Here is a 12,270-nt window from a genome sequence, read left to right as displayed (position 1 = left end):
CGGACAAGCTAAACCTCTCTTATAAACAGTTTTAGAATAGCGTTTGTCGCCTTACGTACATTAAACGTAAGCACCTTTGCAGGACGTTACGGTGTGAGTCCTTTCAAGTTTTTTTAGTTTACCGTACCGAAAAGCAAACTTAAAGAAGATACGATAAAACAGAGCGCCGTCTGGCACCTCGTGCCAAACGTATCCAAGCCAAGGCGATCCATTAGCAACCATCCTGCTGTTGCTGTGTGGACGCGTCGCGGTAGGCCTACGGGCGCCACAATCGCTGAAACATCTCAGAAAATTGACGCGCTATGCGCTGGTAGCTAACTTTTCAGGTGAGTTTAGAGAAAACGAAAGCTCATTGGAATAGTTACTTAATTGCTATCAACGCGAGTGAGAGCGTAGTCATCACGAGAATTCACGCTGAACCGGGAGCCACGTCTGCCGCCATATTCGACAACGCTATTTCTTAGCGTCCGTAAACATTGCGAACGTTAAATTCGCCAAATAACGTACGTTATCCTAGCGCAAGTAAACCGCAGAAACCCAATAACGTTGCGAGCATCTGCAGCCAGGACGACGCTCTTTGTTTACGTACGTAATGCTTTTACGTTCGGTTGCAAACGCTAAACTAAAACTGTCTAATGAAGCAGACGACGGCTTGTTCGCAGCAGACGATGGAAACGAAAAGCGAAAAGGCAACCAGCAGGCAAGCTCTCCCAAGTAACAAAAGACCTAATAAAGAAACGACAAAGAATGAAAGTGCCCAACTCAAGAGATACGATAGAATTCGCAGAGTTGTCAAAACTGAACAACAAGGCGAAAATGAGAAAGACATGAGACAATAACATGAGAAAGACTGCAGAAACGATAACAAATGAACGCAGCCTGAAATCAGTGAGAAGGAAACTTGGCATAGGACCAACCAAGATGTATGCACTGAAAGATAAGCAGAGTAATATCATCAATAACCTCGAAGGTATAGTAAAAGCAGCGCAAGGATTCTATACTGACCTGCACATTACCCAGAGGACTCCGGATAGACCCATTAGAAACAGTAATGAACAGGATACAGAAACTCCTCCTATAACTAGCGATGAGGTCAGAAGGGCCTTGCAAGACATGAAACAGGGAAGAGCGGAAGGAAAAGATGGAATAACTGTCGATGTAATCAAAAATGGAGGAGACATAATGCTTAGAAAACTGGCGTCTCTCTATACGAAGTGTCTATCGACTACAAGCGTCGCAGAAAACTGGAAAAATGCCACGATTATACTAATCCACTAAAGGGGATACGTTAAAGAATTGAGAAATTATAGGCCCATTACCTTACTTTCAGTATCATATAAAATATTCACCAAGATAATCTCCAATAGAATAAGGGCAACACGGGACTTTTCTCAACCAAGGCAAATTGGCAGGTTTCAGGAAGGGATACTTTACAAAGGATCACATTCATGTCACCAGTCAAGTAATCGAAGAATCCGCATAGTGCAATCATCCTGTATATTTGCTTTCCATAGATTACGAAAAGGCATTTGACTCAGTAGAGATACCAGCAGTCACAGAGGCAATACGTAATCGAGGAGTACCGACCGCTTACGTAAATAGTCTGGAAAATATTGCCACATGGTGTGGCACAGCAAGGGGACTGAAGAAGAAGGGAACGAGGTTCGTCTCGGCATCGCGCGTCAACGGTTACGTTTCGGGAAGTACAAACGCCTGGATCCCCATTCAGTGTGTATACTTCAGCAGGGTACACACGACAATTTGGTGGAGCTTGCTGGGTACACCCAACTTATGCAGGAGGCCCCACTGTGCAGCAACCACGTCGCACAATTGGAGTTGACTTCAGTTCGCCGCACAAAGCCGGCGAATCCGAGGCCTCGCCCCAGAATTTGGAAACCTCCAGAAAAAAGTGATGACTACGACCACTGCGACTTCTACGGAAAGGGTGACACCGACTTACCTAACGCTGCTGAACCCCCAAGTGCCGACGGCTTTTTATGGCGACACATTTGAAGACGTGGAAGTCTGGCTGGCGGAGTTCGAGCGCGTGGCTGCGTTTAACGAGTGGGAAAACAACGCCAAAGTCAGAAACGTCTACTTCAGCCTCCAGGATGGTGCTCGCACGTGGTTTATGAACCGCGAAAGTGCCCTGTCAATCTGGCCTGGATTCCTGCCTAGGACAACTGCCTATCAGCCGCAGACAAACGGCTTGACCGAACGACTAAACAAAACGATGACTGACATGCTGTCTATGTACGTAGACGTACAGCACAAGTAGTGGGACGAGATACTCCCATACTTAACGTTTGCCTATAACACTGCTACGCAAGAAACAACACGATTCACGCCGTTTTACCTCGTTTACGGCCGTGAAGTGCAGACTATGTTAGCAGCAATGCTGCCGTGCGACAACATCGATCACCTCGATCTCGCCCAAAATGTCGAACTCTTCGTGCAACGCGCGGAAGAAGCCCGTCAGTTTGCCCGAGTGCACATGAAGAAACAACAGAGCATCGATGCGCAACGTTACAATCTCCGCCATCGACAAGCCGAGTTCCAACCTGGCGATCAAGTTTTGGTCTGGACTCCCGTGCACCGAAAAGGACTATCCGAGAAGCTTTTCAGTCGCTACTTCGGACCTTACAAAGTGTTGCAGCGAATTAGTGACGTGAATTACGAAGTCCTTCCTGACGGAAGCAAGCCCCGACGTCGACAACCGCAATCTGAAATTGTGCACGTTATGCGGTTGAAACCATACTATAGCCCCTAAAATTCGACGTTTTCCACCGCTTAGGTTAGTTTTTGTTGCTGCTCGTCCCTCAGTGCCTTGTGACTATATCGCACATCACAGTGATTGTGACTGTAGCCTATGTGTTTGTCCTAGGCCATCTCGGCACTCTCACGTCAAGCCTATGTATGTTTTCGTTCTTTTATTTATTTATGTTTCATTTTGAAGACGAGGTAGTGCCACATGGTGTGGCACAGCAAGGGGACTGAAGAAGAAGAGAGCGAGGTGCGTCTCGGCATCGCGCGTCAACGGTTAGGTTTCGTGAAGTACAAACGCCTGGATCCCCATTCAGCGTGTGTACTTCAGCAGGGTACACGCGACAATATCTACATAGATTCATCCTAATTCTCCACGAGAAAAGCAGGAAGATACCTACAAAGGAAGGGAGTCAGACAAGGAGACAAAATATCTCCAATGCTATTCACTGTGTGCCTGGAAGAAATATTCAAGCTTTAAACTGGGAAGGCTTAGCAGTAAGGATCGACGGCGAATACCTCAGCAACCTTCGGCTTGCCGATGACATTGTTCTGTTCAGCAACGCTGGAGACAAGTTACAACAAATGATTGAGGACTTTAACAGACAGATGTAAGAGCGGAGTTGAAGATTAATATGCAGAAGACAAAGGTAATGATGAATAACCGGGCAAAGGAACAAAAGTTCACGACCGCCAGTAACCCCCTAGAGTCTGTGAAGGAGTACGTTTACGTAGGTCAATTAAACACAGGGAGCCCTGATCATCAGAAGGAAATTCATATAAGAAAAAAAATGGGTTGGATCGCATACGGTAAACATTGTCAGCGCCTGACTGGAAGCTTACCATTATTGTGGAAAAGCAAGGTGTATAATCAGGGCATTTTACCAGTGCTGACATATGGGGCAGAGACTTGGAGACTGACAAAGAAGCTTGAGAACAAGTAAAGGACCTCACAAAGAGCGATGGAACCAATAAACCTTGAGAGAGAGAAAGAGAGCGGTTTGGATCAAACAGCAGACAGGTATAGCCTATATTCCAGATGACATTAAGAGAAAAAAATGGCGCTGGGCAGGTCATGTAACGCGCAGGTTAGGTCACCTTTGGACCATTATAGCTACAGAATGGGTACCAAGGGAAGGTAAGCGCAGTAGAGTAAGGCAGAAGACTAGGTGGTGCATTGAAATTAGGAAATTCGTGGGTGCTAGTTGGAATCGGTTGGTACAGTACAGGGGTAAATAGATCGCAAGGAGTGGCATTCGTCGTGCAGTGAACATAAAATAGTATGATGATGATGATGATGATGATGAATGGGCCCGGAAGGACGGACAAGCGACGTCTTCAAGTCTTTTCAAGCTGTGCAACCTAAGATTCAAACGCTTCATGCAGACGTTGTCGGCGACAAACACCGAAACAGCGGCCTGGTGCGCCGCACCAACCTCGTGCGTTGTGGGTGTTAGCAAAGGCCAGCTGAGGCTAGCAATGTGAACGCGTTACCGCCTGGTAACACGCGGCGGCGCCCCCGGGAGCGCAGTGAAACGGGTCTGTATTTTTGCCTAGTTGAGTTGCAGTTATGTTAGTTAACATGTAAAAGTTAAGCTCTCTGAAAACAGGGGAGGGAGGTGCATGGTATGGGCTGTGAGTAATCATCTTTCAAGTTGTCGACTTATCTGATTACGTGAGCACAGGGTACTAAAAAGTTAAAGAGGAAGTTAGCAGATTGCGTGCGCAATGAAAAAAGACCGGTGGTGGTGCCTATTTGCACAAGTTTTTTCATTGCTTGAAGAACGTAGCTAGTAGGTATCGGGTGCATGTGCTTATGTCCGCTGCAACCAAACACGCTACGATTTGGTCCCGTTTGCACAAAAAAAGTTTGGTCCATAGCAAGGAATGCAGTTTCTGTTCTGAGAAGTAAAAAAAATAGATACGTTCGATGGAGATCTGCCGTTGTGTACGGGTTGCCACTGTCATGCGCGAAGGTTTATGTGGGTGAGACCGGTTGCTGTGTGAGCATTAAATTAAAGGAGCGCTTGTCTTCACTAAAACGTACGGAGACGTTGCACGTGCCTTTGCATTGTAGAGAGGTGGGATGTGGACCCATAGCGAAAAAGAAATGGTTTGTTTGTTCTGGCAGTAGGATCAAACAACAAGGAAGCTTATGGAAGCCTTTCATACTGATAGAGACGGGGAAAGATGTGTTAGTAAGCCCTCTGTCTCTCTTACTAAGGAAGAATTGAGAAATTCTGGAGAAAGTTTACCACGGTAGATTGTTATGTTGCATAAGGAAGCCTACATTTAACTTCATTTATTTCTGGTTTTTGTTATGACGCAGAATTGGGAATTGGAACGCACTAATGGGACGCACTGTTTATGACGCACAAATAAACTTCAGTTGCGAGTCAGCGCCAGCGTCGTGTTCTTCTTTGCTTATGTCCTTGCCTGTGGAGCGCTGTTAGTTTTCGAAATATGAATTACCACCAACTCGCCCGAGTTTCCCGTCTAGTTTAGCATTAAAACTTGAGGAGAAGCTAGAGACCACGCAACAAGTAAATGGACCGAAAATTGTCTGGCTTAATTTTAGGAGACACGAAAGGAGTAGTGTGTATTATACCAGTGTCACACGTACACTTCTGATCTCGATCGGGGCTGATCCGGATCGGCTTTCTCGATCGCAATCAACAATGCTCGCTGCTACACGGTCCAACGATCCGGCTCGAGTTATCGTGTGCTGATCGTCAGAAACTCTCAGAATCTATTAGCTACAAATTCATATTTGCAAAATATGGTGAAATTTGGAGAATAATGCAGTATTACAGCTTATTATTGCTGGTAAAAGAGTGTTAAACTTTTTTATTGAGCTGGCTTCACTTCTTGCTTTTAGCGTTTTCAGAATCCTGCGCTAGAGGGCGCAGACGTCAGCCTGTGATCACGGTTAAGGGGCTGATCGCGATTCTCCGATCGCGATCACACAGATCTGGATCCCACAGGATCGCGATCGCAACAGCCGACCCGGATCAAGCTTGATGTGGATCGGCCCCGATCGCGATCAGAAGTGTACGTGTGACCCGGTATTAGAGAGCAAACGGGGATTACTCATACTGCAGTTGGGATTGACAGACAGCAATGTAGTTGGGCAGGCTACCTAATTAGCAGGACTAGTAATCGTTGCTCTATTAGAGTTAAGTATGACGACCAAAGAAACGTAAATACAGCAAAGCACGGGAGATAACTATGTAGTATGATGAAATTAGGAAATGTGCAGGCATAAAAGGAGTTGGCTGACGCAAGATACGGCAATTGGACATCGCCAGGCGAGGCCTCCAGCGGACTTAACATCGGCTGACGATAATGAGAATTATGGATGTTGCACATTTAGGTACAGTCAAAAATCACCTATATATGTATGTTAACGGTTGAGCTATTACATACATGTATTTGAAAGTAGCCTAAGTGCCGATTGGCTCACTTTCGTTGTGGTTTACCATGCTTTAATGTAACTCCTTTATAGTTCTCGCGAGTCATTCCCAATAATTGTTGGCTGGCCAAGGGCCGATTGGAAATCAATTCAACCTTATTCCGTCCCATGATCTACTCTAATCCGTACAGCGTCAATCAGTGGCATGCATCAAGGGGCATGCCACTGTATCCTAATTAAATCAAACCGCGTGAATCGATCACTTAGGCTTAGTGGTAGTTTTCATTAACCCTAGCTTTTCAACGAGGGTCTGTGAAACGCGCCAGGTGAATTCGGCCACTGCACCACTTTAGTGGCACGCATGCCCCGTGCTGCGATCCAGTTGTGACGCACACGAAAGGTCCTCCCTCCGACGTGACACTATTTACTTTGTAGTTCCTGGGCAAGTGGTGGATCGTGCGAGCCACGGCCAGCGTGTTCCACGAGGGTGAACAGTGCGCGCACTTCACGGTCAACCGCAAGGCAGAGCAACTGTACAACATGACAGCTGAGTTCCGTATTGTCAAGTAAGTGCTACTTTCGTATTGGCCGTCTATTACAGGGTGTGCGAGGTATTTGAGTACATTCCTTCGAATAAACAGTAACATTATCACTCTGCCAAGTACATCATTATATCATATCACTCGAGAACATTTGTCTTACGATACCAACTGGCCCTCCGAATAAGAAACCACAAGTAGTCCTCGTCGTCTCAGACAACGGTCACTACTTTTGCTTGAAGTTGAAGATTATTTGTAGCGCTGGAGAAAACAACCATACTTCTTCAGCAGAGCATTAGGAGGTGGCAAAGTAGAACTATTCGGGGGACCTCCATTTCATAACGGATGCAAGATAATGGCATAAACAGCAGCAAGATGCATCCAACAAACGATTACACACATCAGCTTGTGATATAATTACATAATAACAAGATGAATCAATAAAATAAAAATCTGCGCTCATAAAAAAGGTTATTTCATTTTGATAAGCTAACAGAGGCATAACGACCAATTCTCAGGATCGCTTATGAAACAATTATAACAATATAACACGAAAATATTTGCTTAAGATTGATATCAACAATAAGAGTGAAGAAACTTACATATAGTAAAAAGTTCCACAAAAATACTAGAAAAACCGCATACGTAGAAAAAGAAGTAAATTAAAGAAAATATACGGAAACAAGGGAAAGATCACCGAGAAATCAGCTCTCCTAAAAATTTATTTTTAATTTTCATTTAAAGGAATACAAAGAAGCGTTAATCTTCATCTCTGCAGGAATTGCGTTCCAAAACGTCATAGCCCCGAATCTGAGGGTAAACTTTCCGTAATATGGTGTGATCTTGGGTAAAAGGTGGCTATTCTGAATGAAGCGAAACAAGACAAGTGATGATTTATGTTTAAATACGTACAGAAGAGGTAGAATACGAAGAAATTCGTAAATAGGCAGGGTATGGCAGAGCAGTGGTCTAAATGTCATTCCTTGGTTTTGAAGGCATTGTAAAGGCTTGAGGTGAATAGGATATATTTTCCCATGCAGACAAACGGTATGTTAAATGGCTACCTATTAATGCATGATATAACGTTGTAAGAATACGTGGCACAAAGTATGCACGTGTTTTGATGAGAACATGAGTACCAAATGACACTTTTTGCATTAATGATCTGACATGACAGTTGTATTTTAGAGAAAACATGGGGAAGGCAGGAGATGGAAATTCAAGACGTTGAGCGAAACGACAACAAGGTGAAAGCAGGAGCCAACGTTTCGACAACTGGACCTGTGTTCTTCAAAGCGACATATGTTTTCCTCGCCACAGTATATATAGGTGGGATTCTTCTAAAGGGGAGCGGGCGTAAGGCGGGCGGGTGCGGCAACGAGCGAAGGTGTGTTAGCGGCGAGGGTGCCGAATTGAGAATAAAGGAGTGCTATGCACAAGACCAGAGACACGGCCGTCTGTCAATCACGTGTCTACGCCCGTGTGTCAGCCGAGGTGTCAACGGCGTGCACAGCAGCCCTCTATTACCTGTTTCGCTGGTGGTCGTGGGCTATCGTGACTCTGAAAGAGATAATAGAAGGAGCGGTAGAAACCTGTGCTCGTGAAAAAAAGAAGATAAGGAATTGCTGAAATGGTGTATATAAATAAATAAATAAATAAATAAATAAATAAATAAATAAAAGGAAAAGTGCTGTTTCCCATAGCTTGAACTTCAGCACAGCGAATACATTCTAAAGCTCTAATTGAAACGTTTCTGCCTATTGGTAGCAATGTCTTGAACTTATTGGTAAGGCTCGATGCTCTGTATTTTCTTTCTCGTTTAGAACGGAAATTTGACTGTAAGATGCAGAATTTAGGTTCATCAAAGTGATCACCTGGTTGGTTGAAATGCTCGGCGTGAGCTCTGGGAAGCTTTTTAGCTGTGTCCGCGCGATGTCCGTCTAATCTAACGTTCATTGGTTTACCCGTTTCGGCCCATATATTGTTTTTTACAGATGTAATGTTCAAGCATACAAATTACATCAGAAAGTGCAAGCTAGTTTACACTTCGTGTGTACAGCCATTTGCGCTCCTTTTAATTTTAATGTCCCTTTTAAGGTGCCTGCAGGCTTTGCACCTGGCATGACAACATGCTTTTATTAAGGGGCAATGCTGTTGGGTGACTTTTGCGTGCACTAACATGTCTTTAAGGTTCCTGTTGCGGCCGTAGATAACCCTTCGTACATCCGGTGACGCTTTTCTCAGACGCTCGTTACTTGATAATATTGGGTGGTATTTTCGTAGGATGTTGTTTATGTCTGGGAGCGCACTAGAATATGTTATTATGAAGGCCGGTGGTCTGTCAGATTCTGGTGTAGGCTGTTCCTTCACTAATTCCGACTGTCTCTCCAATCTCGACATGACACCATAAGCTCTATTGACAGCAACCTGTGTATAGTTTCTTTCTGCTAACGTTGTTTTAAGGTCATTTAGGTGGTGGATATAATTGTGGTCATCGCTGGAGATTGTTATTATTCGTTTCGCTTGTCCGACGAAAATTCCCTGCTTGCAGCGTCGCGGGGGATGACTGTTGTAGTCTAAATATTGCTGGCCATCCGTAGGCTTCCGGTAAAGTGTCGTTCTCAGTTTTCCGTTTTCTATGGAGACCGTCAGTGTCCAGGAAGTTGATCTGACTAGGAGAGTGGTGAGCAGTAACTTTAATACTCGGGTGCAAGCGATTGAAATGGCTAATTAGGTCGGTTAACGGGCTTGTGCCGTGTTCCCATATTATAAATATGTCGTCAATGTAACGAAGATAGGTGTGGGGTTTTAAAGGGTAGGATTTCATCAACAGGTCTGCTTCAAGCTGTCCCATGAAAATGATCGCATACGTGGGGGCGAATGGTGTTCCCATGCTAGTGCCGAAAGTTTGCAGGTAGTGAATAGAATCGAATTCCAAATAGTTGAGCGTGAGAACTAACCTAAGGAACGACAGGCACTTTTCAGGAACGTGCGCTTGGGGATTGATTGCGAGGGATTTAGAAACGGCTTCAATTCCTTCACTCATGTTTGTGTTAGTGTAAAGGTCAGAAACATCCAAAGTAACAAGAATAGCGCGGTCGGAAAAGATTTGGTTGGCGTTGATGCAGTCGAGAATTTGTAGGAAGTGCGGCGTATCGTAAACAAAATATGGGAGCGTGGTGGGGTTGTTTGACAGGTGGTGATTTAAGAATTTAGATAGTGGCTCAGTAGGCGTGTGGTTATTAGAAACAATAGGCCAACCTGGGATTTCTGCTGTAAATATTTCTTCGACCGGAACCCTATGTATTTTAGGAAGAAGATAAAAGCGCCTTGCTTTTTTTGTTCCTGGGAATCATGAAGCGATATTCAGATTGCGTGCTTAGTTCCTTTTACAGGAGCTCCGCTATTGCGTTTTTCATAGTATTGCTGTAATCTGAAGTTGGGTTAGAGTAGAGTTTTCTGCAATGGGTGTGGTTGCGCAGCTGTTGGGAGTCCTAATTCTTGTACTTTTCTATAGACCAGATTACGATAATGCCGCCTTTGTCTGCTGGTTTTATTACAATATCATTCCTTTTCGCGGGTTCTTTAAGGATTGTGTGCTGAGCGGGGGACAATTTTTCGCGTTTCGGGCAATGCCGCGTTGACTCTAGAATTTCCTTTGAGATCAGCATTATGTATAAATCCAGGTCTGGACACTGTTCGGTTTTCGGTTTCCACGTGCTAGTTGTCTAAGAGATTCTCTATCTAGTTTTCCTGCGTCAGGCCTATCGAAAAAGAACTCCTTGATGCGCATGCGTCTTGAAAACTCTGTTATACCTTTGTGGGGTTCGTATTCGTTTACTGCGTCGATCGTGGGACAAACCATTAGACCACGTTTCAGGAGATCAACTTCCTCGGGGCTTAGACTCTCGGATATGTCGACTACATTGCTGCAGTGCTCTGTATGCTCGCCTGTAGGACTATCGGTGGACCTATGTGCTGCAGGGGTTACATTAGTTTCCTTGGGTGGATCTGCAGCTCTAATATTTTTGTGCTGGTATTTATCTAGTAATGTTTCCTCCCTTGTTTGGACGAATTGTTCAAGTTATCTTCTTTCCCGTCCAGATAAATTTATGTTGTCGAGTTGATCAGCAATTATCGTAAGTTGTTAATTGCAGTGTTCTTCAAGAATATCAATAAGAGAGAGTGATGCATATTCTAGGGCAGCATACCACTGCGATAATAGCCCGGAGGGTAAAGAACCGAGGGCACATCTAACATTAATTCTGAGACCTTTTGTGATTTTCCTCTCTTTAATCCAACTACAGTACGTTTTTCGATGAAATCTGTAATTTGTTTGTTTGGCGGCGAGTTTGCGGGATTGGAGGAAAGGTCGAGATTTGTTGTTGCATGTGCCATCGCTAGTGCGTGGTAGCCATTTCTCTTTGGTTCGGGCAGAGCTCCGTGGCGAAACGCCTTCATGTGGTGTCTTTTTACGCTTAATTTTCTTGTCGAGGCGGGCACCGATGTCTGTCTGTGTATCTGTCTGTGTATCGGTCTGCTTATTAGTGTGTGTAGCTGTTTGCGTGAAGGCTTCGCGGGTGGTTGTGGACTTCCGTATGAGCGAGTGTTGTGCGGGCGGTTTTGGTTCAGCGTCCAGCGCCTGTGTAGATGCTTCTTGGGTTCTAGCTTTGGTGGAACTCGCGTGCGAGCTGGTGTTGAAAATTATAGGCGTGTGTTTCTGTGTTGAAGCTACCTGGGACACAGGATTTGATGGCGTTGTTGGTTGCGTCGATTTAAAAGAGTTCCTGAGCCTATACCTGATGTCGTTAGCCATTACCATGAGGCCATAAAAATTGGGGTGTAGTCCATGCCGGGCGAGCAGAATGTCGGGGTCCTCGTGTATTTCAGCGTAGTGGATGAGATCGACGTTTTCGTCTTGTTTTCTTTTGCTGAAGACACGCTGCCCTTCCTTCGAATTATCAATGGCATCAACGCCAACTAAATCCTTTCCGACCGCGCTATTCTAGTCACTTTGGCTGTTTCTGCCCTTTACACTAACATACCCATGAGGGAAGGAATTCAAGCCCTCGCAATCAATCCCCAAGCGCATGCTCCTGAAGTTTACCTGTCACTCCTTCGGTTTGTTCGCACGCTCAACTATTTCGCATTCTATTCTATTCACTACCTGGAATAAACGGGAATGTGGAATAAACGTGGTTTCATTCATTCATTCTACCTGCAAACTTTCCCAAGCACTAGCTTGGGAACACCACTCGCTCCCACATATGCGAACATTTTCATGGGACAGCTTGAAGCAGACCTGTTGATGAAATCCTACCCTTTAAAACCCCACACCTATCTTCGTTACATTGACGACATATTTGTAATATGGGAACAGGGCACAAGCCCGTTAATCGACCTAATTAGCCATTTCAATCGCTTGCACCCGAGTATTAAAGTTACTGCTCACCACTCTCCTAGTCAGATCAACTTCCTGGACACTGACGGTCTCCATAGAAAACGGAAAACTGAGAACGACACTTTACCGGAAGCCTACGGATGGCCAGCAATATT

The 12,270-nt window shown here is 44.9% G+C and overlaps 1 protein-coding gene across 1 annotated transcript in view; it reads left to right on the top strand.

Annotated features, from left to right (window-relative positions):
• The window catches only part of LOC126524725 (uncharacterized), a 112,962-nt gene that overhangs the window by 38,508 nt on the left and 62,184 nt on the right, over positions 1-12,270 (top strand). Inside the window, exon 2 of the mRNA XM_072287023.1 lies at positions 6,611-6,741. Within this exon, the coding sequence (XP_072143124.1) occupies positions 6,611-6,741 (131 nt within the window). The remainder of the gene's footprint in view (positions 1-6,610; positions 6,742-12,270) is intronic.

Source organism: Dermacentor andersoni, chromosome 3, assembly GCF_023375885.2.
Source record: "Dermacentor andersoni chromosome 3, qqDerAnde1_hic_scaffold, whole genome shotgun sequence".
Lineage (NCBI taxonomy): Eukaryota > Metazoa > Arthropoda > Arachnida > Ixodida > Ixodidae > Dermacentor > Dermacentor andersoni.
The sequence above is the reverse complement of the archived record's forward strand: the minus strand, read 5'-3'. Positions and strand labels throughout refer to the sequence as shown.